Source organism: Labrus mixtus, chromosome 1, assembly GCF_963584025.1.
Source record: "Labrus mixtus chromosome 1, fLabMix1.1, whole genome shotgun sequence".
Lineage (NCBI taxonomy): Eukaryota > Metazoa > Chordata > Actinopteri > Labriformes > Labridae > Labrus > Labrus mixtus.
This window is the reverse complement of record NC_083612.1, coordinates 2,392,567-2,419,149: the sequence shown is the minus strand read 5'-3', so window position 1 is coordinate 2,419,149 and position 26,583 is coordinate 2,392,567. Positions and strand designations below refer to the sequence as shown.

Sequence of the window (26,583 nt, the reverse complement as noted above, 5' to 3'; positions counted from 1 at the left end):
GGGGGGGCTTTTTTGCCTTTATTGGATATGACAGTGAAGACAGACAGGAAGCGTTGGGAGGAGAGAAGTGGGGATGACATGCAGCAAAGGGCCGAAGGCGGATTCGAACCCAAAGTTGCTGCCATGAGGATTGTGGCCTCAGTCTGTACATAGCTTGTGCAACATAACCACTAAGCTATCGGTGCTCCTGCTCTCTCTAGTTTTGACATAAACCTGATTCCATACGACTCAAAAGCTCGTCACAACCGAATACTTTAAAAGTCCCGACTGAAATCACTACTTTTAATTAACAACAGAAAATAAAACAAATATCTGCATTATTATAAAACCTTTCTCCCTCTATTTAAATAATGATTTCACTATTTAAATGTGTCTTTATTGGTTTATTTTATATTCTGTATCTTACTGTCTTTCATTTGATCTTTTCTTCATGTACTGTATGTTATTTAGTTATTTAATCTTTTACTTGATTTACATTGTGATATTGTTTTTTGTTTACCTGACTGTATATGTGCATTACTCTTCTTGAATAAAGCTAAACTAAAACCAAAACAAAAAAAAAACGGGTGAATGCGACCGGTTCGGGAAACTTAAATGACGGCGCTTCCTTACTGAATGAATCTGAAGAAGTAAGAACAAATATCTGCCTACTGAATAGTAGGTACTAACAGTATACAGCACGGATAGTAGGTACTGCATACTGCCTACTGACAGATTGAGTAGGTACTTGGCAATTCAGATACGGCCCAGGTGTGGTTTTAGCCCCCCCCCCGCCCCCTCCTTGTAGACGACCCTGTTCATGGTTAAATCAGACACAGAGGAATAGATAATAACTTTATTTAATAATGTAAACTGATAAACATTACAATCAAATAAAAAACACACACACACTAGTGTTTATAAAACTCTTTCAGTTATTGCATGAAGCACTCAGTAACACTAAATCATCCTCATCATCATTAAGACCGCAGATTGTCCCGACAGTTGCATAGAACAGGTGAGTCAGGTGAACCTGCTACTGACCACTGGTGTCCAGTGCAATAAGAACACGGTGCAGAGCCGGGGCCGAGGCGGGTAAAGCATTCACCTCAAAAACACGCCGAGGGAATCACTCTCTGTGTGTGTGTGTGTGTGTGTGTGTGTGTGTGTGTGTGTGTGTGTGTGTGTGTGTGTGTGTGTGTGTGTGTGTGTGTGTAGTGACTCAGCGTTTATTCATTTACATCTTAAACTTTGTTGCACAGATTTGTTTCCTCTCCTGAAATCTGTCGTGTCGCTCTTTGAGTGACGTGAGAGAGAGGTACGCCTCGTGACAATAACAAACACAGCGTGAGAAAAACAACAACAACGTGTGGTCTGCAGGTGAGCACGACAGCCGCCGCACGTTCACGCAGGGCTGCACTATTAAACGCAAAATCATCAGAATGTCAACAAGACAAAGTGCAAAAATCCAAATCACTGAAATAACACGCTGGATGTTAACGAGTCAGAAAACTGTTCCTCTGTTGTTGTGATTTATGTCGTTATCTCTGAGCACATCGTGCAGCCCTACGTTCATCCTTAGAGTCTCTATCCCAACCTTTAAGACAGCTGGACGTTTGATTTATAAATAAATGTGATTTATGTGAGCAGGGGAGGGGGGGTTAGTTTGAAGTTGCTGCGTCCAAACCGCAGTCCAATATGACGTCACATCAAAGGCAGGGTTGGTAATTTTCTAAAACTAGCATGATTTTGAAAGTAGCATTCCCTCAGTGCTCCGTCTGCACCCGCCCCCTCCCCTCTGCGCTCCCTCTAAAGCCACGCCCCCTACACGAGCGCCGTTTCTCCAGAAGCGGACCTCAGCTCATGCTTTGAGTGTGTGCTAGAGCGAGCAGGGAGACAGGGAGGCGTGTGATTGGTTCATCAGATTGGTACCTCGTGGCAGACATTGGTCAAAGTTTTTACAGACTTACAAACTGATACAGATGATGGATTTTCTTTGTTCCTTTTTCAGAGAACATGAGTTATTAATGTCTGTCAGGACATAAAGACAATTTCACCCAGAATCTGAAAAAATGGATCTGAAGGAAATGACCAACCCGGCCTTTAAGTGTGTCGGATGATCCGATAATCATAGCGTGCATTTTGTGTGTGCGAGAAATACCCGGATGTTTACGAGCACACTGGTCATACTAAACCGGCCCACAATGCACTGCGGCTCTCAGACTGTAAAATCGTGGAGCTCGTCAGCGGCTTAAAATAAAAGTTCTGTTGCTGAAACACATTTCACACGTCGCTCGAGGTGTGACGATCGGCCGCAGCGTGCTGCAGTCGACGCTCCGACACGGCGTCTTTGAGCATTTTTAAAACGTAACACGGGGAAACAAGGCGTTCAACTGGTCAGTAACTTACAAACATTTTCTTTAAGATCAGAGTGAGTAAATATCGTGATAAAATCGTGATCGTGATACCGCCATAAAAAATGTATTTTTTTCCATATCGCCCGCCTCTACATGTTAAATAATCTTAAAATGACCACGTAATGAATTCCTTCTTTTAAAGACGAGGATCACAAACTGTAAATCCTGCAGAGAGCGTCTTTAACCAAATAAATAAATAAGACTCTAATCTTTAATCTGCCATCATCACAAACGCAGATTTCCTTTCATCCAGAGTTTTATCTGATCGGATCCTCGACGGCGTTTTGATCCTAAATACACAAAATAATCTGAATATATAAATCTATAGATAAATTCTTTATAATAATCCCAAATGATCCGTTAAGAAAATCAATCAAAAATAATAAACTTAAATCAGGAGTGTTTCCACGTCTGACCACAGGAGCAAACGTTTGACGCCGACTCCTCCTGAAGCTTCTCGTCTCTCATTGGTCGATTTTTTATACGTTTGGAATGTAAATTATTTCCATGACGTCATTGGTCGATCGTTCGCGGCGCTTCAGTAACTCGTCTGATTCTGCAGCAGTGTAACATCATGTCCCCTCTTTCCTTCTGCTTTCGTCCCGGTGACTCCTTCTCGTCATGAAGCCGATTCCTTCATGGCGAGAAGGAGAAGTGGGAGGAGCTCTTCTGTCCAATCAGAAACAACGTTGACGATGATCCCCGACCGGGCTCGTCTTCTAATTTAAGGAGTTCATGTTTCACTTGGACACGATGTAAAGGAGGGAGCAGGGGGAGGTCGAGCAGCAGCCTCGACCAGGCGGGGGTGAGTGCTCGCCCCGATCATGGCTCCGCCCCCTGGCGTCCTCTTTCTGAGATCTCTCTTCAGACTTCCCTCTGCCTGTCTTTTCTCCTCTTGGGTCCTCTTTGTCGTTCTTTTTCATGTGTTATGTTGGCACAACAGAAATAAAGCTTATTATTATTATTATGTGGGGGCCTTAGCCTCCATACATGGGGCGTGCGTGCGCACTAACCACTGTGCCACCAGCGCCCCAGGTGTGTGTTTACTGATAATGTGGAGTAGGGGTTATACCACCATAGAGGTGGTGATGTCACTTTGGAATGAAAGTCAAATGTCTTGTTTGAGACGGGACACGGTGAAGAAAAACAAACAGGGAGATCCAGATAGTGCAACACTCTTCAGTGAAGGTCAAAGGTCACATGTCCTCGTATCAATGTTAGTTAATAACGGGCCACAAGGCTGGAACATGAAACCTGTTCAGAAGGCTGCGGACCAGTTCAGGGGCCTGCAGAACAGGACTACAGACACATTCAGAGGGCTGCAGTCCAGTTAGGACAGTTCACCAGAGCAGAAGAAGACAGAAGCCGGCTCTTCATTCGGTTAAAAATAACGTAAAATATCTGAAAACAATGACTCACTCATATTCAGTTCCATAAAAAGAAAAACGTAGAAATAAAAAAATACTTGAAGCTTTGGGGTCACAGTGGATAAGGCTTGTTCTCAGGGCCCTCGGGTTGTCATGTGTGTCGAGCGAGCTCGGTGCAGGCAGTCCTGCATGAACAGGGTTTTGGCTTCTCAGCTGGAAGTCCTCAGGCAGCATAGCAGTGAGCGGGGTCAGAAGGAGGACCACAGGCACCTGTGACTCAACCGGAGCCAGACCTTTTACAAACGTCTGATTCTCCGCTCCAGCATCACTGCATGGAGCAGGATGGGCCCTCAGAGCAGCAGCACACAGAGGAGCCCATGGCTTTAGGCGGAATCAAGTCCAGGTCCTCGTCGTCAGGGATCTCGTCCAGGCGGTAGCCGTCCTGAAGCAGCTGCTTGGTTAAATCAGGATGGACCTGAAGAGGAAAAACAAAGAGATACCTTTAAAGGTCACATTATACAAAACACACCTCTCCATGTTCCTCTAACTCTAACATGTGTCTCTAGTCCGTCTACAAACCCCCCAATGATGAGAAAAGTCCATCCTCTCCGTCTTCTGCCTGCTCCACTTTTCAGAAAATGTGTGCTCAAACAGGCCGTTTGGAGATTTTCCCTTCATGACATCACAAAGGGCAGTAGCCCCTCCCCCAGCTAGGTGTTTGTTCTGCCCTCTGAGTCTGCCTTCTCACCGTAAACAATAGGACATGGAGAGAGAAAGGGGCCCTAAGCCCAAAAATAAATCTTTAAAAAAAAAGAAAACAGGCGCCGAATGTACAAATCATCCTGAGAAAGACAAAGCTACATGTTGTTTGCACGTTTTTCTCTTTATTCACGTGTGATCTTGTAGTTCTCTTGTGATCTTGTAGTTCTCTTGTGATCTTGTAGTTCTCCTGTGATCTTGTAGTTCTCCTGTGATCTTGTAGTTCACGCGTGAGCTTGTAGTTCTCCTGTGATCTTGTAGTTCTCTGTGATCTTGTAGTTCTCCTGTGATCTTGTAGTTCTCCTGTGATCTTGTAGTTCTCTTGTGATCTTGTAGTTCTCATGTGATCTTGTAGTTCTCATGTGATCTTGTAGTTCTCCTGTGATCTTGTAGTTCTCTTGTGATCTTGTAGTTCTCGTGTGATCTTGTAGTTCTCATGTGATCTTGTAGTTCTCATGTGATCTTGTAGTTCTCCTGTGGTCTTGTAGTTCTCCTGTGATCTTGTAGTTCTCTTGTGATCTTGTAGTTCTCCTGTGATGTGTGTACAGTTGCTCAAGGCTGCGCTCACACTCCTGAATGGACCCAGTGGGGCAGGGTGCACGCCGCTCTTACGAAACACACCTCTTACTGACTATGTGGAAATCGGCAGTTAAAGTAGCACCAACCCTTTTTATTTGATTAGCCTTTAAAACATTAACCATAACTGTTCATCCAAAGAACAGAAGAATTAAGCATGAACAGAAACCTAAGAGTCTGGGACCACTTTTTAAATAACGCTGGTTTAATATTTATTTTTCCACGGTTCATAGCGGTGCTGTCACTTCACCTTTCTCTCCGCTGCAATGTGAGAAAACGAGTTAAGACTGAATGTGCCTGTGGCGTGAAGGAGGAGGAAACAACCCCGGCTGCATATCTGAGCTCAGAAACAGCCCGAGGCTCCATGTTTGAGAAAAACAAACGTATGTAAGGTCAAAGTAAAACGCTGCAGGCCGTCAGTACGTACAGTTTCTACAATATGTATAAAAACATGAGAATACGGACAAGATCTGACCCCATGTCTTCATGTCTGACCTTTTATCACATCATGAGTGGATTTATTTTAAGGTCTCAAAGCTGAAGGGAAAAACTGAGAAATAGAAGTCTGAGATAATAAACCATTTCAAAAAGACACTTTTTTTTTGTTGCACTCGAGTCGTCCGGCCGGTTCGACAGTGAGACGACCGCGATTAGACAATGTGAAGAGGGAGAACTCACCTCGGCTGAAGAGTATCCGGAGGAATACTGCTCAAAATCGATTTCCTCATCGCTGCAAAGACAAGAAAGACGAGTTGTGTCACTGCGAGGTCAACAACTCAAACATGTCAAATGGAAACATACAGGTCAGGGGTCAGGGGTCAACACAGCGTGGAAGAAGATGATTAAAAGGCAACAATGTAAAAGACCTTTTTATTCCAGATTAAACATCGATTGCACTCCAACGCTTTCCTACTTTCTAATATGTTGAAAAAAAGGACGTTTCCCTCAAACTCTGAAACTAAATTCTTCATATTCTCGTACCATCATCACAACAGCACCGCAAAGACTCGCAAAAATCACTACTACGCCCCCTGTGTCCACCTAGCGTTTTCTTCTGAGCTCCAGTGGTTTTTTACAGAGCGCTCTGCCTTTTTTGTGCGGCTGCTTTCAGCTTTTCAGAAAGGCGCTGTTGACGTCACCGGAGCTCTTTTCCAGATGTTTGATATTCCCCGTAGTTTTGTCTCCTACAGATCGTGTCTTGTCCCCTCATCCTCTTTGCTCCGTGTCTGATCGGGAAATAAACGATCTAAAATATAAAACATGCAGTAAAAAGTAACGGAGCAGTGTCGGTCACACAGCGGTCGTTGTAAACAGACTGTTGTCATGGAGACAGGACGGACGTGCAGCACTTTTCTACTCAGTGCACGAACGCTTCATGCAAACGCTCCTGAGCGCACAGTCCGGGAAAAACTCTAGGCCGACACAGGGCCTTAGCACCTCGATGATCCACGGCTCGTCTTTAAAACTATTCAAACTCGGATGACTTCAACACACAAGCACAAGAGAAAGAGCGGCGTCCGTGAGCGACCTTAACATAGAGAGAAGGGCAAAGGAGGGCGAGAGAAGTTTAACGTTATTTTCTGGATGTTTTTTTTCTGAATGATGATGTTCCTAAAACTTGTTCTCTTAACATGAACCAGAAGTATCGCATCAAAACCGTACGGCATAAAGAGGTAATTCAGCAGCGTTGTCACCTGTACACCTGGAGCAGCCTTACCTGTCCGAGTCCAGTGCCACCAAACTCTCCTCGGCGTGCTGGCTCAAAGCGGCGTAGCCTTTGTTGTACTTCACCGTCCTGAAAGGAGAACGAGAAGCCGTCAAAAACAAAGCGTCTCCTCCCCTACATCTACGCTCATAAAAAAAAAAAGCAGCTCCTCTTCTCACCTCTTGGCTCCTTGTCGGGGCTGATGCATCACCGGGGGTCCCGGGGAGAGCGCCTTCTTCTTCAGGGCCTTTCTCGCCATTTCCCGATGTTTCTCTGGGGATGATAAGAGACACGTTTGTGTTGGTGAGGACCGACTGGATAATAAAGTAAAGTCATCCCTCAGCCACTGAGAGGTCTTTGCTGTGTTTAAATGATCATCAGTGATGTGTAAGTTTTATTAGATTCAATACGGGAAGACAGATTATATAGGACGTGCATGCTGTTGCCATGGTGATTTTATTACACTCTTTGTGCAGACACATTAAGGAAAACAAGTCCTTAAATCAGGGACTTCGACTCGTGCCTCTGCTCTTACCGACCGGTCGAAAGCAGCTGATCGGGCTGCGATCGCCCGAAATGCTTATCGACTAGGGACGTTTGAGCCAGCTGAAAATTTGTCCGTCTTCAAAATCAGTCGTATGACTCCAAAATTGCGACATAATTGAACAGTGAACACCAGGGAACAATTTTTCATAAATGTAACTCTATATTATTATAATGCATTCATTACATTAACGTCTTCAAAGGAAGAATGTGTGACTTTTTGATCCAGTAGATGGCGACCTTGAGCTCCAGCATGAAACCAAAACAAACTGCTGTTTGGCCACGCCTCCTCCATACTGAAGCCTCTACTCCAGAGACACACCTCCAACACCCCTCTCCACTCGCGCTCGCACGAAAAAGTAAAGCACAAGCGGTGGACCAAATAGTACTTGGTCCAGCTTTTTAAGATCTGCTTCTGACATGCTGTTGGACACCTCTGATATATTTCAGGAAACTTCTGTTAAGCACCCTGTATGAAGCACTGAGTGTGATCGTATGAAGCAGACAGAAAGAGAGGACCGTTAAATATATGTCATGTGTTTTTTCAATCTCACATGACAGAATCATTGAACCTTAACTAACTCAACGGTCCATCTGTCAGGACTTCCTCCCCATCTGTGCTGGAATGTGCAATGTACACTTTCGGTTGCAAAACACAAATCAGACATGAAACCGCGAGTCAGTGAGCGGTGTTAAGAGTTTACCTCACCAGCTTACAGATGATCTCATCTGATCTACTTCAAATTAAGTTATCAGGGTCTTAAAGAGGACATATCATCCCCCCTTCTCCACCTTTTCAAACAGTCCCCCTGTGGTCTAAATGAAACATCTGTGCTGTGCTTTGGTCAAAATATAACATGAATCAAGCACCAGAGGAGGTTTGTGACCCTGTATAAACCAGCTCTCTCAGAACGCTCCGTTTTGGTGTGTGTGTCTCTTTAAATGTAATTTTTTTTACCAGAATCCCACTGTGACATCACAAGGAGAGCACATTTGAAACAGTCAAATAACGCTCAAACTAACCCCAAAACCCCGGCTGCAGTCAACTTCCGCTAAAACATAATCATTACACAAACTCTTACCTCTCACACCACAACATTGTTTAACATATTCAACACAAACCACTGCTCAACTCTTCAACTCTCTTCCACCTCTCAAGTCCCCCTTACTAAGCACCTCCTCTCCCTCTCCTTCTCTCTATCGCTTCTTTCACTTTTTGCATCCTTTCTTAGGTATCTCATATAGTTTTGTAGTTTTTCTGTTCGTAGTATGATGTGTGTCTATTGATGTCTTATTTTGCTGTCTTTATTTGTCTTATTTCTTTTTTTTTTTTTTTTACTGTATTTTGGAGTCGTTGTCCTGACCTTGTCTGTTTGTTTTTTTTTGTGCCTCATTTGCGCGGCAGTAGCTCAGTCTGTAGGGACTTGGGTTGGGAACCGGAGGGTCGCCGGTTCAAGTCCCGATGCGGACCAAGTATTGAAGCTGGAGAGGTGGCAGATCACCTCCTGAGCACTGCCGAGGCGCCCTTGAGGAAGGCACCAAACCCCCTCCCCACCATCAGCTCAGGAGCGCCCGCTGTGGGCAGCTCCGTCACTCTGACATATTTCCATTAGTGCATGTCCATAAGATCCTGTTTGTGTGCATGTGTATATACTTCAGCCTGTGTGTGTAGCATGACCACAGAGTGTAAAAACTGAAATTTCCCCTTGCGGGGATCAATAAAAGTAAATCTTAAATTTGTATGTCACTTTATTGCACCTAATAAAAAAAAAAAGAAACAGAGCATTTTCCTCTGTGTTGTAAGACTTATGCAGACCACAAACAAAGGACTGGATGGGTTTATTTCACATGTTGTGGGTCAGTAGACTCTCAGGTTACCCAAATATATGTTCAGAAACACTGAAGAAGAGGATTTTTCAGAATATGTCCCCTTTAAAATGAGGAACCGCGTCACTACAACTTCACCCTGTTGACTGATTTCTGCCCGTGAGTGAGCTCACCAGCATCTTTTGATTTGGGCTCTGCATGTCCAACACACCTTTGCGTCACCATGTTGCAGCATGTCACAGTTAAACACGATAATTATGAAACCACTCTTGACTAACAGGCCAGCGCTGTGTTTACGGCGTTGGTTACGATGACTCAAGACGACGCTTACGTAATTTGAGGTGGATTGCAGGAGCTCTGGACATGATGTAAGGTCCTCTTTTCTCCACCGGTCTGATTCCTCCGTCGGCGTTCTTAGGTCTCGTCCCGCCACTGGAGCCCTGAGGTGAAAGAAATGAAGATGATCGGTATTTTACATTCGAGTGTCGTCATTACTCAGTGGTGGAACATTTACACGAGTAACATTTTGTCTTCATCCTCTACACTCTGACTTTATTCTCTCTTCATAACCCATTAAACAGGATCATAACAATAAGCAGCAAAATAATCAGACAGCAGCAGGAACCACTGATCAGTATCTACAACAGGAGAACAAAACTAAAAGGACAACACACACACACACACACACACACACACACACACACACACACACACACACACACACACACACACACACACACACACACACACACACACACACACACCCTCAGACAGCACACACACACACACACACACACACACACACATAGCCTCAGACAGCACACACACACACACACACACACACACCCTCAGACAGCGCACACACGCACACACACACGCACACACACACACACACACACACACTCTTCTCCCCTCAGGTCACAGATACAGATCTCTCACTTTCCGGACTAATCGAGTCATGTCAAGCTTTGCTCCCACATCCATCAGGCTCATGAACAAATTATCTATTTCTTATTAATTTATTTTCACTCATTTAACCGCTCATAACAATTATTTATGACCTATTTATCATGCTTTTAATAGAGCCACTTGTATGTGTGTGTTTCTGCTGTTGTTTTTGTGTCTAGCTGTATGCGTACTGATGCTCTTTTACACATATGAAGTTCCTAACGGATAAATAAAGTTATTTGAATTGATAAATAAAGTTATTTGAATTGATAAATAAAGTTTCCTTGCCTTGAAGAAAGAGCTAAATGAGACACGGCTGTCGTGGATCAGGGTGGAGGAGAGACCTGCATGTAGCCTGGTCCAGTTTAAGATTAAATAAAACCTACACACTGTTACTCCCAGCGTTCAGGCTGCCTGCTAAAGCTTTAAAAAGAACAGTCTTGGACAGGGCGATGTTGAATAAACTGTCTCTACATTTAACCCAGCTCACTGTTAAGATGATAGATTATTTAAGAACAGAAGGAACGCAGAGTAAAATGTTTTTATTGATTATTAGATAAACTGCTCAGTTTGTCTGTGATTGTGTTTTATTTTTATTTACTAATGTTTTGAGTTTGATTGATCAGGTTTTATTCTGGTAGTTTCTCTTCTCTTGTTTTGTTTGTGTGGATGGAAGAATAATAATTGTTGTTGCTATGGTAACAACAAATAAAAATCTAAAGTCAATAAATAAATTATATTTGTTTAATAATCCTCTGATTGCTCTCTTTATCAACCCATATGTGTCTTTTCTTGCTTTGTACTTCATAAATAAATAAATAAACAAAAACAAATTTGAAATAATTCCTCCCAGAATCCCTTTCGGCTAACAGGAAGAGAAAAATGTATTTAACGTATTTAAAAGCAAAATAAAAGATGACAGTAAAAACTATTGAAGTCTTAAGTTAACCGAGTAAACAGCACACACAGCTGACCCTCTTAATGATCTTTTAATACATGAATAATAAGTAATAATAAGTATTTAAATCTCAGGCTGAGCTAACGCGGCTAGCCTCCCACTGTCGTTAGCCGTGTTAGCTCAGTTAGCTCTGACATTACCGACAGAACTCGTGTTTCCGGTACGCTGTCCTTCTCCGGCTCCTCCATGATGTCGTTCATCATCTTGCTGTTAGTCGTCACAAGTTGCTCCTGAACACAGACATGTCGAGAGGCGGGGCCGCAGTGTGTTTTCACTCAGACAGGTAGACACTTCTGTTAGCTAGTCATGCTAATCTGCTTCTTCTTCTTCTTCTGTGAGGTTTGACGGCGGTTGTCAAACTCCACTCCGCCCTGCCCCGCCCCGCCCCGCCCCCTGCTGGTCATGGAGTGAAGTTCAGAATATCTATCTGCATGTTTTCTAACAGGTTCATCTACTTTCCCTAAACTTTAACATATTCAGTATTTGTTTACACAGTCAGGGAAGTGATAATTCAACTTTATATAATATATTATTATTATTATTATTATTATTTAATTTAAATTCCGGCCTGTGGCTCCTTTCCTGCATAGAATAGAATAGAATTACTTTATTGATCCCAAACTGCGAAATTGTGGCGTTACAGCAGCAGGTTGTCCAACACACAATATTAGCAAATTTAAACACAATATAATATTAAATACAAAGTAAATAAGTGCTAAAAATATAAAAACTAAGAATGTGAATATATACAACCAGGATTTAACGAAGTATGTCATTCCCGTTCTCTCCATAACGGCAAAAAACACAAAAAAAAATCTAATATTTATTATTCAAGGTGCACTGGGTGACGTAGGTGTTCCAGAGTGAATTATACTGAGACGTGTTAAATCCATTAACACAGTGGTTCCCAAAGTGAGGGTCGGGACCCCCCTGTTAGGTCGCGAGATGCATTCCACATAAATGGATGTTCAATTAAAAGAAAAACATATCAAGAAGTAAAGTTAAATGAAACTAACGTGTAAACAATACTTAAAAAGTAAGTTTGCAAATGACAGCAATAATGTAGGTGTTGCTCTTTACACGTAAACCTGAACGCACCTGAGTGCTGGTGTGCCTTAACCTCCTCCTCCAGGCACAGCGGGGGTCCTCAGTCTCTGGCGCTCTTATTTTGGAGTGTGGCGGGCTGAAAGGGTTTGGGAAGCCCTGCATCAACATTCATGTTTTAAAAGTCTTTTGGCGCCATCTGGTGTATGACAGAAGAACGGGCAGGCTACTGTCTCTTTAAGGAACAGACAGTAATGAGTTTAACATAAGATATCATAAACATAAAATAAAGTGAAGTGGTAGGGGGTGAAATGGGACTGAGCCATCTTCTTTGCCAGGGACAGAGGTCAACAACAAGTCAGCAACAGTAAAAAAAAAAAAAAAAAAAAAAAAAAAAGATATAAAAAATGATCAATAATTAACCCGAACAGAAACACGAGACGTTCTGAAACTATTTTCTTTATTAGGTCCACCATTTTGTACAGAACAGGACAGCATGGATTTAATCAACAATATTGACATATATGACAGAAGAGAATCGGAGGAGTTTATCTCTTTATGATGCAGACGACCTGAAGAAAGAGGAACAGGAGACGGGTTCAGGTGTGAGCAGGAAACACGATTACACAGTTACACAAAAAGACAAAAGGAGAGTTTTAACAATGTCTACATTCTGAAAGATTCAGACATGATTAAGGACCGGACAATCCAGAATAAAAGTACAACGGTAAATCAGACGCAGTGTGTTTGGCGTTTCTCCAGTCTGTTACGGCTCTGTGCACCCTCCTCCGTCAACACCCACAGCTGGGTGGACATCTGGAGTGCCCGGGTTCCCGCGGTAATTTCACAGATTCACTCGATAAAACGATGTATGTGGTATAAAACCGTTAAAAATCGACACACATTCTGTCATCGTTCTGAACCGTCAAAACAGTATTTTATTCTGAAAATAAACAGGATGTTTGAATGTTGTTTCGGTGTCTGACTTCCTGTCCCGCTCGATCTTTTCTGTGGTAAATTGATGCTCCGTGATCCGTCATCCTGCAGAAATAGAAGCCTTAAGCCTCCGCTCCGCTGCTGTAACCGAGACGGACCGAACGGTATCGACAGCCGGCGAGTCGCGCTGCCCGACTCCGCTGGTCACGGGTTGAATTCAGCCCTGTTCAGACCACCATTTTAAGCCGTGACATTTACGCCCGTGGTGGGCTTTTAATTGAGTCTTTTGACTCTGAGCGGCCTCCACAAGCTTTCTGTACTAAATACCACTGTTGACTTTAAATGCACCACCATGACCTCATGACAGAAAAACGATGTTAATAAGTGGCGCCAACAGCACGTTTAAAAGAGTTTGGCGGCTGCCTGCCATACACAATGAACGGGGCGTATTTACAGCACGTGATGGCGGATGCTGACCTCACGTTCACGACGGCGCCTGTGTCAGCTTTCTATGTTTGCATATTAGTCACACGGGTATAAAAGAGATAGAACGTTTATAGATGGTGTTAAAGTGCGTCTTCTACTCCGCTAGTTTAAAACAGCATCATCTTCCCACGCAGTATTTATTTATCGTGTCACCCTGCAGTCTCACCTCGACAGTTTATAGCTTGTCCATGCCGAGCTCTTCTGGTGTAGAGATTCCCAGTTCTGACAGGGTCGGCTTCAGCTCTTGCATCAGGTAGGGGTAGATTTCTTTATGGGGGCCGGCTTTGTCCTGAAACACAAGAAGAGACGGCGGTTCATCAAAATATTTCCCCCATCACATCCTGGACATTTATGGAGGTCGTTTGTGTTTTAATCCCGGGAGAATCGACCGTGTCTGTAATTTGTAAAAGTAAAAACTCCAGGGCAATTTACCGACCATGTTCCACATTCCATCAACCGAATCAGCATCTCAAACTTTTGTGTTTTTTAGAAAGTCTCTGCGGCTTTTCTTCCCGCTTGAGTATAACGGAGGCGGTGCTGGACGGCGTTTTAGGTGCAAATTCACCCGACTGATCTCCTTAGACAGTTTGGATAAATCTATATATTTACACAGTATGCTTGCTGTTTGGTTATTTGTAGAAATGCAAGAGTACAGGGTGTGGACGTCTTCTTCTTCTAATGATCTAGTCGGCTCTAAACAGTTATGATGTGGTTATCTTGCAGCGCCTCAACGTTTTGGAGTAAAGTACAGGCTGTTGGATTGATATAATTATCTTTGTAGTATTTATTTAGGGTTGAGGTAGTCTGTTATATATATTGGTGTTTTGGGTTATTGATTATTATATCATTTATTAGGATTATATTGAGTAGGGGGATGTCGGGTCACATGGCGTAGATGTGGTATTGATTTAACTGTGAGTAAGTGAGCTGGGTTGCCGTATTTTTTGTTGACCGTTATTGTTTCTGGTTCACTGTTATGAGTTAATGCACGTTATTATAAGTTAAGTTGATTATCTTTTTTCGTTAATAAAAAAGTCAAACTTATTTTACGTATCACAGTATTCTTTTGAAAGCGCGTCGGACAAAGATATTAGGCCCAACCTCAGCCTCTCAGCGGCTTCAGATTCAGGAAAGCCGCTATACAGGCCTAGCTCATCCCTTGGGAATGCGCCGCACCAATCACTGACCTCGGGGGGGGGGGGGGGGGGGGGAGGAATCAAAGGAAAGTCACTGACCTTAACAGCCTCGAGGATGCGGATGGCGCTGGCCACGTCATTCAGTCTCCGGCAAGCCCTGAGTGCTGAATCCAGGATCTTGGCCTCTGGTACCAGGTCATAACCAATCAGAGTGTTCATGCCTTTAGAAAAACAATGAAAGTTAGGCTGAAGGGCGAGCAAAGATAAAGATTGTTTTGATGAACCGAACCAATAAAAAAAACAACTAAATTTAAGTCCAAACTGGAACAGAAATAATAAACGAAGTCAGAAAAAATAATGAGAGTATGAAAAGGATAAGCTGTGAGCGCCGTTACCTTTCCTCAGTTCCCACGCATCGATGTCAGGTTTGCTGAAGTAAGTCACCCAACGGGCGTCGAACTCCTCGTCTGTCTCCACTTTGCCATGAGAGTAACACCTGGAGGCCAATGGAGCTGGAAAAGGAGAGAGATTTATGTCAATTATACAAATTCAAACAGCAAGTAAAGGACTCTCAGTTTAAGGCCCCGTGTCCAACAAGCAAGAAATAGCGCCGGCGAGCCTGCATGAATCGTTTGTGCGCTGAGACTATGCCTGTCAGACCAGAGGGGGGGCACGGGGTCACCTGAGGTAAGTACGTGATGTAAAAAGAACAACGTGGACGAAGCAGCAGAGTCCTCTATACGACGCTATAACAAGATTATGTGTCTTTCTATCAACGCTACGTGTAGTTGAAGAGAATCTCAATGTGAACTAAAGAGTGTTGAAGAACATCCTGGAGAACAGGAAACATGCAGCAGCAGGTTGATTAGAGCACGGAGATGGTAGAGGTGGCGTGCAGACAGTCTATGGTCGTGCAGCGATCACAGGGAATAAAGGTCACCACCCCCTCCCACTGGCCCCTCCCACTGGCTCCAGGTGAATTCTCCTGATTATATCCTGCTGAGTTCTCACATCAGATCACTCTGACTTTCTGCAGAATAAATACGAGGAGGCTGGAGGAGAAACATTCAGATGTTTGTGTTCACACATGACGCTCAGTGTGGAGATATCAGGAGGTTTTTCTGCAGGTGTGAGATCACTAAAACACAACAGTCAGATTTGTATTTCCCAATCCGACACAGAGCCAGGAGGATGAAGGTACAAGACATGATCCATAGGCGACAAAATCTAGACGTCAGTGATGTCAACAGTTCCTTTCTGAAAAGTTGAATGATTTTCAAACTCGGGTACTCGGAGCAGCTGCACAAAAAGGCAGATTACTCAACAGCAAAACAGATGTTGGTCGCTGCGACTTTTCTCTGGGTGGCCGTCTGCAAACGCTCTCTCCTCATTGAAACTATAGAAAAAAAAGACGCAGGCAGACGCTGGGTGGACACAGGACCTTAGACAGTTCAAAAATTCAAAATGAAAGACTTTTTTTTAGCACCATTCATGAAAGCGGTGCGGATTTCGGCGGGGAGAGAGTTCCAGAGGGTGGGGGCTGAGGCACTGAAGGCTCTGTCACCAAAAGATAGCAGTTTGGTGTGGGGGGTGGAGAACAGGTCTGTGGCTGAGGGCCGCAGCTGTCGGGGCGGGGTGTAGGGAAGGAGGAGGTTGGTGAGGTACGGTGGGGCTAGACCATGGAGAGATTTGTAGGTGAGTAGGAGGAGTTTATATTGAATGCGGGACTTGATCGGGAGCCAGTGGAGGTGAATGAGGGTGGGGGTGATGTGCTGTCAGGGCTTGGTGCGTGTGAGGACCCTGGCAGCGGAGTTTTGGACATATTGGAGTCTGTTCAGGGCAGTTAAATTTAGTGAGTAATTTTCCTAATTTTTGACAGCCCTGATATTCAAATTATTATTTTTTATTTTCCCTTTGCTTAAGATTTAATGACGAGCCTCTTTCATGAGTTTTCTTTTATTGCTTGTAAAATAGTTTTATTTTGAAAAGTGAGCTACAAATACATGTTATCGTAATAATAACAAAATGAATTAATATTATATTATTATTACAACAATAATATAAATGTATTACAGCGTGAGGAAGATTGATTGACAGCTGATCAGACGTCACAAAGTCCAGCACACGTCATAAGAACCAGCTCCATAACGAGCATAAACATTAAGAGATAAATATGTGAATATTAAAAAACATTAGTTATAAACATGATGATTATGTGAGTGAGCAGAGTCGATCTGCGGCTGCGCACAAACTGCGCTGACTGACCCTCCTGAACCATCTGCGGAGGGTCACCACAAGGTCGTGGATTTTTTTTTTTTAACTCCATTTAATTTCGCGCCTACTCGTTTGAAATCCTCCACGAAATGTGAAAACAGTGAAAACGAATCATTTTAAGATCAAACAGAAAGACTAAACATAAATATGAGTCAATGTCACCCGGTTAACTTAACTCGAAGCTAACCGGCTAGCTCACTGAATACACCTTTACCGCAGAGCTCGAGACATTTCGCGGCGGCAGGTGTGTCGCGTGATGATCCTACCTGAGTAGCAGGGTCGTGACCGAGCCAGACTCCGGGCCCCTGTGGCTGACAGTCGGAACACGGCTCGGAACATGGTGCCGCAGTGGGTGCTAACCGTCCTGTGCTAAAGAGGGAGACTCGACTGGACGGACAAACCCGAGCGAGGCGGCTTAGGGTCACGTGACTGACGGAGATAGCCGAAGGTGTGACGTCAGCGCGTCTCCTCCTACTTCTTTTTTTTTTTTTTAGCGGATTGCAATCCTGATTTAAAGGTGCATACCGCCACCTACTGCACCGGAGTATTTATCAGGGATCCAGTTTAATAAGATTATTTTTTTATTATCATTATTATTAATAATAATAATGATAATAATAATAATAATAATAATAATAATAACAATAATAATAATAATAATACAAATAATAATAATAATAAAAATAATAAAACATTCAGATGCATCATCCTACTTAACTGTATAACCTTAAACCTTACATCTCTCTCTTTATTATAACCGATATAAATGTGGGTTTGTGTCTTTATTAGAACTTATGTCATAAATCGAGCCGAAGTTTAGACATCTTACTTTTATTCCTTTATTTTGTGTCGTGCCCCCAACAAACACGAGACCCTATATTTCCCACAATGCAACTTGAAAGTTTAGACTCTCAATCTCAACAGGCCCCATTTTTTTTTAAAGCTTTTACAAAATGTGCAGCCAAAACCGACATTACATATTTTCTTGCACGTTTAAACTACGGTGGCCCAGAACGTCAATTGCAAAAAGCATTTCAGTTTCAGCAAGAATATTTAATGAAACACAAAAATAAGAATTATTTTAGAGGAGAAAGGTTTGGCTCAAAAACAAGATAATGCTGCTAATAGACGTCTCACACCAGCAGGGGGCGCTGCTGGTTTAAAAATACACGGAGGCCCTTTAGTTTTTATTCATCGGTTCAGAAGTAAAATATCGTTTATAAAACCTTGCGTGTGAGGAGCTGCAGAGCGAAGAAAACATTAATTTAGGGGAAAATTCATGTTTCAATCTAATAAACAAGAAAATGTCATTTTTGTTGAGTAACTTAATGATGATAAGATTTAACCATTTAATTTCATTTTGTGTGTACGAACAGCTGACATGCATGTTCAGGGACTGTAACCAAGGTAGGGCGGATTACTCTGTTGTGTGTATCTGATGTTGTGTGTGTGTGTGTGTGTGTGTGTGTGTGTGTCTGTGTCTGTGTGTGTGTGTGTGTGTGTGTGTGTGTGTGTGTGTATATCTGATGTTGTGTGTGTGTGTGTGTGTGTGTGTGTGTGTGTGTATATCTGATGTTGTGTGTGTGTGTGTGTGTGTGTGTGTGTGTGTGTGTGTGTGTGTGTGTTGTGTGTGTGTGTGTGTGTGTGTGTGTGTGTGTGTGTGGGTGTTCTTAGTGACGTGGTAGACTCTAATCCGGCCTAAGCCCAGGGCAGCCCAGTAGATGTCCATTAGTGTAATGTGCTGCTGCACATCACTCCTCCTCCTCCCGTCTCTTTCTCTCTCTGTCATGGCGCTTCAACGCTACACACCAGAACTTCACATGTCCGTGTTTACGATGCACATTTTAAACATTCAGCTCCAGTTTTAGAACAATGAGAGAGCGATTCAGATAACCTCTGTGACCTCTGACCTGGAATATGAGGAGAAACAAATCTGTGATTGAAGCTCTTTCTGACCATCAGTGAAGAAAATCAATGACCTCAAACCAGAGTATTCAACATGACACGAGATAGAACTCAAAGGAAGGTGGTCATTGAGTTAATTAAAGATGGAGTCAGCAGCTTGTTCCTTCAAAATAAAATACAGACTTCTCCTAAAGTGAAGCTGCGCCATTGTCCCTTCTGGGCCTCCGTACATGTGAGAGGGCGCCCGGGTTCAAATCCGACCTGTGGCTCCTTCCCTGCATGTCATTCACCACTCTCTCTCTCTCTCTCTCTCTCTCTCTCTCTCTCTCTCTCTCTCTCTCTCTCTCTCTCCTTGATTTCTGACTCTATCCACTGTCCTACCTCAACAATTAAGGCACTAAAAGCCCCTAACTCCAGACTCTTCTTCTCGTCTGTTTTTCTTTGCAGTGGGTCTCAGATCCTGGAATTTTATGTTATTTTGCAAAAAGTCTACATGTGCTTTGAAAACATGTTTGCTTTGTTTTCCGTGTGAGGTCCAACCTGCTCTATTTTATATCAAAGGTGGTGTTGGGTCCTGAGTCTGGACCCTGTTGAGAACCTCCATGTTCGTCTTCACTCTCCTTTATCCGCTGAGCACACAGGCACACGATGATGTCACCAAAGACCAAGGCTGTGAAATGAAACACAAGCGGAGTTTTGGTTCTTATGATGGTTTTATTGGCATTTTCCAAGGTTTTTAATTTACAGTGATGATCACAGTCTGGAAAGGTAAAGAGACATGAAACAAAAAGAGAGAGAGAGAGTGGCACTATTGCAGATGAGCAGGGACCTCTCCTCGGCGCGGCCTACATACGGAGCATGCGGTTGCCATGTTAGGATATTTTTCGCCTGGTTAAATGAATTATTCAGTGTCTTCTAGCAGCGGATGGACATGCATAACACACTTAAATCAGGACTTTTATACTGCGAGGGTTGAACGGTGGGTGAAGAAGGACTTGGGCTCGTCTTAAACTCAGATCCACATCCTTTAACTATAAATCACTGCACTGCAAAAGCTTCCATCTTAGCGAGTGTATCGTCGACTTCCTGGTTAAAAACACCTCATAACACTTAACATACACCAGAGTCACCTGACAAGTCCAGATTAACTTCTTATTTCAAGAGATTTACATGCAAAGTGTCTTGAAATGGAAAGTCTTTACATCACATATCTCATTTATAGACACATGATATCAGCTGATGGGAGCTTCTATTGAGTGTGATTTGATATTTTCCACCAGGAATTGGACACACATTAAAAAATCTCAAGCCTGAAAGCTTCCCTGAGACGGCAGAGGGGGTGGAGTCAATTAGTGTCAAGGCAGCGTATAGGAAGGAGGAGAAGGAGTTTGCAGGTTATTTAAGGGGCCAGCAGGTTTTGGTCATGTCTGCAACCTGCCGTCTGGAAAACCATCATGGAAGCAACAACAAACAGCTGACCTTTCCTGTCATTCATCCTGCAGCTGAGCGAAAAAGCCACCCGATGCTCCATTACCCAGAAGTTTCCCCCAAACCCAACATCACGCACACAGCCAGATTAATGACACATTTTTCAACTTTTTTGTGGCCGAAATTTTTCCACCTGACGTGCCACCCTGCAGATAGAAAAGGGGAACAAGAAGCCCTGAACGCCCCTCCCAGACTCACGATCCTTCAGCCTCACCCGACGTCTGCAACCACACTTCCACCGCTCTACCATAAGTTGTTGGAGTTTCTTGTACGTCCAACTTTCTAATAGAAGTTTGTTTATGGCAGTTAATGTCGTTAATGTTAATGTTTAAGTTTGACAAAGTCCTTCATCCTGACCGTGTGACGACCGTGTGACGCTTAGATCCCCCATAACTAACGCACTCTTTATTTATCTTTACGTCTGCATGACTATATATTGATGTTTATTGTGCAGAAGATCTTCCGTCATCCATCCAATCCACCCATCTGTCCAAACACGATAAACAGTGAAATGGCTCTCTTATCCTTGTGTTTGAATGCTCGAGCCTTTTGAAAAACATTCATGTCTTTACGTGATAGATTGTACAAACACACTCGGTAAGATTTGAGTTTTTGCAGTGCAGTTATCGGTTATGGTTAACCATCAATGTCGCTACACAGACCACAAACAGCTGCACATATTTGCTGTAAATCTTGTGATGCAGGTTCAATGAAACATGTTCAGATATTCAGCCTTTAGTTTTTGGATGGACAGATTTGGCTCCCTGAGGAAAAGATGTGTGCACTATACAATCAACCATGGCAACAATAACACTGCTCTAGATTAGACGACGCTAACAGTCGGATCAAAAAACCTATTTTTTACTTACTAACTTTATAATCAATCCTACAAAACCTGACTTTGTTGTGGCTTTGTTATCAAGCGGCGAGGGCGGCAGGTTCACTATAAATCACGGTGACCTTCTCATGTAGCATCAGGACATCCTGACAGCGTGTCCTACACGGACATGGGGGGGGGGGGAGCACATGTTGGAACGAGGTGTACGAACAGTTTATATTACACACAGACTTAAAAAAACAAAGAGTGATGAAGAAGAGGAGACATGATCTAAACCAATGAAGCCATTTAAGAAGCACTATGTACAGTGTGGAGAGAGAGAGAAGACGATGTGACAGGACTATAATTTATTCATAAAATCATAAGAACAACAACACAGAGCATCACTGACGACAAGGGGAGGGGGGAGGGGGAGGGCGGGACTGAGAGGGATGAATGATATGTGCATGTGTGCAAACCTCTACATGTTACACGTTAGAAGCATGATGTTGCAGCGCCTAGGAAGTGGGCGCTGGCCGTTGGTGTCGGGGGGCTGGGTTTGGTGGGTGTGGTTATTTTTTAGGGTGATTTGGGATCAAAGGGGGGATGAAAGCACTTTTTTTTTTTGCAGCACTTTAGCCACTGCCCAACATCTTTGTAGCACGCTGGTTGGCCTCGTCAATCCGGGTCTTGTTGGAATCAGCCTGAAAGAGAAAACAGGACGGTCAGTTGTGCAGCAGACGAGCGCGAGTAAAACAATATTTAACAATAAATATTTTCTTGGGTTGTGAAAGTCTGTTGTGTTGGTCATTATGTCCATTGACACAGCGTCCCCAAGTGGGCAGCACAATCTCTCTTCACCCACATGGGGGCAGCGATAACCGCTGAATGAGTGAGCTAACATCTTTTTAAATCATGAGCTCTTCCATATATATGTAGACGATTTCAATTGTTGACAATTTGCTAGATTTGCTTTGTTTAAACAACCTTGAACACATTAAAGGAGCAGTATGTATCTCTGACTCATAGTGTTTAAAATGAGTACTGCAGTCTAAATTCTAAACATCATAGAGAGCTGTCTCCCCCCCCCCCCCTCCTCTCTAGAGACGATGCTCACACAGGTCACCATGTGGTGGACTCTGAAGCTTCAGTGTTTATCCAGCTCTGCATGGGTCTGTAAACCTTTCTGTGTTCTAACCTCTCTCCATTTTTCAAAAGCATCTCCAATATTGATCCTAGTTTGAGCACGTTTCTGCTCGTGGAGCTTATTAGAAACATGCAGAGGCTTTTTAGGTCGGGTACAATCACTTCTATCTGAACCACTTCTCTTGCCCGCTTCCATCACTGCAACACCTGTTGACCTGATAACTGCTCTCATATCTGGCAAACCGAGGGGCGTCCAAAACGGCCGTGTGGGGGGGTCGCCTTAAAACCGCCTACCTTCTCTGGTCCAAACAAATCCAGAGCATTCAGGAGCAGAATCTAAAGTTAGAAGGAGGACATACTGGCTCTCTGGAGTGCACAATTAGGAGGCTTAACCATCAGATTTTTGTTCCAATAGGATCTGAATCAGATTGTGTCAAACCCGCTGAATGCGCCGCCACACATCCTAATGCCGAGCGTGTAATCCGTGCTCCGTATCAGCTGAATACTCTAAAGATAAGCCGCCATGCTCTCTGGATTTTATCTCCTTGTTTCACACACAGCAATAGACGATGTGCCAATCTGACCACATGATGTTTGTTCCCTCAGCTTTTAATAATTAATTTTAATAATTGGTGCTCCCCCAATAAGACGAGAGAATCGCCTTAGAGAAAACTGAAGCCGACTTCTTTCCTTCACTCATTCTGAACATAGAGTCGAAAAGTGGGCGGTACCTTCTCCATGATCCTGTCGATCTGGCGGTTCTGGGTGTCGATCTCCTGGCCCATGTCCAGGGCCATGTGACGCAGATTCCCGATGATCCCGCCCACCTGCTCCAGGTTCTCATCCATCTCGTTCTCCCGGGCGTCGTCTGTTACCCTGAAGAACACAAAGACGAGGAGGAGAGTTAATGATCCCAAATCTAGACTTTCAAGGTGAGCTTCGTGTGTGAACACGTGCAAGGTTTTGTCCTGATCTCGACCTGCCTTGGTCTTGGTCTTGACTCGGTCTAGATCTCTAAATGTCTTGGTCTTGACTCGGTCTAGATCTCTAAATGTCTTGGTCTTGACTCGGTCTAGATCTCTAAATGTCTTGGTCTTGACGCGGTCTAGATCCCTCAGTGTCTTGGTCTTGACTCGGCCTAGATCTCTAAATGTCTTGGTCTTGACTCGGTCTAGCTCGCTAAATGTCTTGGTCTTGACTCGGTCTAGATCCCTAAATGTCTTGGTCTTGACTCGGCCTAGATCTCTAAATGTCTTGGTCTTGACTCGGTCTAGATCCCTAAATGTCTTGGTCTTGACTCGGTCTAGATCCCTAAATGTCTTGGTCTTGACTCGGTCTAGATCTCTAAATGTCTTGGTCTTGACGCGGTCGAGATCTCTAAATGTCTTGGTCTTGACTCGGTCTAGATCCCTAAATGTCTTGGTCTTGACTCGGTCTAGATCCCTAAATGTCTTTGTCTTGACTCGGTCTAGATCTCTAAATGTCTTGGTCTTGACGCGGTCTAGATCCCTCAATGTCTTGGTCTTGACTCGGCCTAGATCTCTAAATGTCTTGGTCTTGACTCGGTCTAGATCTCTAAATGTCTTGGTCTTGACTCGGTCTAGATCCCTAAATGTCTTGGTCTTGACTCGGTCTAGATCCCTAAATGTCTTGGTCTTGACGCGGTCTAGATCTCTAAATGTCTTTGTCTTGACTCGGTCTAGATCTCTAAATGTCTTGGTCTTGACGCGGTCTAGATCCCTCAATGTCTTGGTCTTGACTCGGCCTAGATCTCTAAATGTCTTGGTCTTGACTCGGTCTAGATCTCTAAATGTCTTGGTCTTGACTCGGTCTAGATCCCTAAATGTCTTGGTCTTGACTCGGTCTAGATCCCTAAATGTCTTGGTCTTGACTCGGTCTAGATCCCTAAATGTCTTGGTCTTGACGCGGTCTAGATCCCTAAATGTCTTGGTCTTGACTCGGCCTAGATCTCTAAATGTCTTGGTCTTGACTCGGCCTAGATCTCTAAATGTCTTGGTCTTGACTCGGCCTAGATCTCTAAATGTCTTGGTCTTGACTCGGTCTAGATCTCTAAATGTCTCTTGACTCGGTCAAGATCTCTGAATGTCTTGGTCTTGACTCGGTCTAGATCCCTCAATGTCTTGGTCTTGACTCGGCCTAGATCTCTAAATGTCTTGGTCTTGACTCGGTCTAGATCTCTAAATGTCTTGGTCTTGACTCGGTCTAGATCCCTAAATGTCTTGGTCTTGACTCGGTCTAGATCCCTAAATGTCTTGGTCTTGACTCTGTCTAGATCCCTAAATGTCTTGGTCTTGACGCGGTCTAGATCCCTAAATGTCTTGGTCTTGACTCGGCCTAGATCTCTAAATGTCTTGGTCTTGACTCGGCCTAGATCTCTAAATGTCTTGGTCTTGACTCGGCCTAGATCTCTAAATGTCTTGGTCTTGACTCGGTCTAGATCTCTAAATGTCTCTTGACTCGGTCTAGATCTCTAAATGTCTCTTGACTCGGTCTTGATCTCTAAATGTCTCTTGACTCGGTCTAGATCTCTAAATGTCTTGGTCTTGACTCGGTCTTGATCTCTAAATGTCTCTTGACTCAGTCTAGATCTCTAAATGTCTTGGTCTTGTCTCGGTCTCAGAGCACTCCGGCCCCGGTTTGTCTCGGTCTCTCATAGTGTGGACTTGACTACAACACTATCTTAACTGTTCTGCAGCGCTTCGGTCTGTAAGCCTCTAAAAATAACATCAAACTGTAGTGTGCAGCCCACCTCCATTGTTATGATGCTGAAATGTCAAATGTCTACCCGGGATAAGTCCTATATCATTTCATATAATTATAAACCGCTCACAAGCGCTTACGCACACACACGGCCAACAAGAAAGCACACCACCTACACACCTACGCACACACACACACTTACCTGCGGATGAAGCCCCCACTGATGGCCATCTGTTCACGCTCGTCCACCACTCGAGCGCCGGGCTGGCTGTTCACCACGCCATCCTGGTTCCCTCCCCAGGCCTGGCCCCCGCCCTTAATCCTACATACACACAACGCAGTCAGGGCCAGCTAATGCAGTGTGTGTGTGTGTGTGTGTGTGTCTCTGTGCGTGTGTGTGAGTGTCTCTTTCTGTGTGTGTGTGTGTGTGTGTATGTGTGTGTGTGTGTATGTGTGTGTGTGTGAGAGAGTGTCTCTGTGTCTGTGTGCTTGTCTGTGTGTGTGTGTGTCTCTGTGTGTGTGTGTGTGTGTGTGTGTGTGTATTTGTATGTGTGTGTGTGTGTGTGTGTGTGTGTGTGTGTGTGTGTGTGTGTGTGTGTGTGTGTGTGTGTCTATTCCAGATTGAAACAGTAATATATGTTTCATAAAGAGTTGATTTATCTAACATGCTCCATGTTTAAAAACATGCTTTACAATCTGCTGGTTAATAATTGATCCAACATGCAGATCAATTGAACCCGAGCAGGACCGGCTCGTACGGTATGTGCACATAGAGACGAGCACAAACACAGAACAGAACGACGAGACGCACACACGAGTAAACATGCAGACTGATGAGAGGACAGGCGGGGGGGCGGTGACGAGAAACATGACACAGGAAGGGGTGAACATGTAAAGAGGAGCAGGATCAGACACATGCTGTGTAGTGAAAGAAAACCAGACCGTTAGAAAACAAAACCCCCAACCCTTTAAAAAAAAAACAAGTGCAGAGAGACCACAGCCCTTCATTTCATCTGGATGTGTAGGAGTGGACACGGTCAAATAGGAACATCCTGTGCATTGTTGTGTGATGTCTAAAGCCTCGGTTCTCAACTGGGGGGTCCGGACCGAACGGTGGGTCGCCAATGTATGCCTGGAAAAAATGTTTTTTTTTTTTGTTTTTTTTTAAAGATTTATTTTTGGGTTTTTTGTGCCTTTAATGGAGAGTCAGGACAGTTGATAGAGAGAGTAGGGAATGTCATGCGGGAAAGGAGCCACAGGTGGGATTTGAACCCGGGCCGCCCGCTTGGAGGACCATAGCCTCCGTATGTGGGGCGCATGCAGCCATGCGCCTCCAGCCATGTGTTTTTAATGAAGCTGCGGCTGCAGAGCGGGGAAGATTTTTAATTTTGATCAATTTTAAATATTCTTCTCCGATGTATTCATTTTAATATCTTATTGCTTTTATGTGTCATATTTTATTTTTTCATTTTTATATTTTTTAAATTCTTATTGGTGTGCATTAGTCTCTCAATGATTTTATAAACTACTTTTTTCGTCAATAACTTTTCT

At 43.7% G+C, this 26,583-nt stretch overlaps 3 protein-coding genes across 4 annotated transcripts in view; all 3 read right to left on the bottom strand.

Annotated features, from left to right (window-relative positions):
• Window positions 1-821: 821 nt before the first annotated feature.
• fam219b (family with sequence similarity 219 member B) lies at window positions 822-11,428 on the bottom strand. Its single transcript, XM_061045370.1, has 6 exons — window positions 11,220-11,428; window positions 9,505-9,613; window positions 6,983-7,076; window positions 6,816-6,893; window positions 5,777-5,828; window positions 822-4,238 (listed from the first exon to the last, which is right to left on the bottom strand). Exons 1-6 carry the CDS (start codon window positions 11,280-11,282, stop codon window positions 4,089-4,091), a joined length of 546 nt encoding a protein of 181 aa, XP_060901353.1. The 5' UTR covers window positions 11,283-11,428; the 3' UTR covers window positions 822-4,088.
• Window positions 11,429-12,566: 1,138 nt separating this feature from the next.
• LOC132979523 (cytochrome c oxidase subunit 5A, mitochondrial-like) lies at window positions 12,567-17,382 on the bottom strand. The gene is made up of 5 exons (XM_061045398.1): window positions 17,222-17,382; window positions 15,077-15,193; window positions 14,781-14,902; window positions 13,712-13,834; window positions 12,567-12,695 (listed from the first exon to the last, which is right to left on the bottom strand). The coding sequence occupies exons 1-4, from the start codon at window positions 17,292-17,294 to the stop codon at window positions 13,721-13,723; spliced, it is 426 nt and encodes a 141-aa protein (XP_060901381.1). The 5' UTR covers window positions 17,295-17,382; the 3' UTR covers window positions 12,567-12,695; window positions 13,712-13,720.
• A 4,136-nt stretch (window positions 17,383-21,518) lies between these two features.
• The window catches only part of LOC132979482 (synaptosomal-associated protein 25-A-like), a 43,256-nt gene continuing 38,191 nt past the window's right edge, over window positions 21,519-26,583 (bottom strand). For both annotated transcript variants that reach the window (XM_061045346.1, XM_061045337.1), the window contains exons 6-8: window positions 25,235-25,354; window positions 23,043-23,187; window positions 21,519-21,869 (exon numbers count right to left, since the gene is read on the bottom strand). In XM_061045346.1, coding sequence (XP_060901329.1) covers window positions 21,801-21,869; window positions 23,043-23,187; window positions 25,235-25,354 — 334 coding nt within the window. In that variant the 3' untranslated portion in view covers window positions 21,519-21,800. The remainder of the gene's footprint in view (window positions 21,870-23,042; window positions 23,188-25,234; window positions 25,355-26,583) is intronic.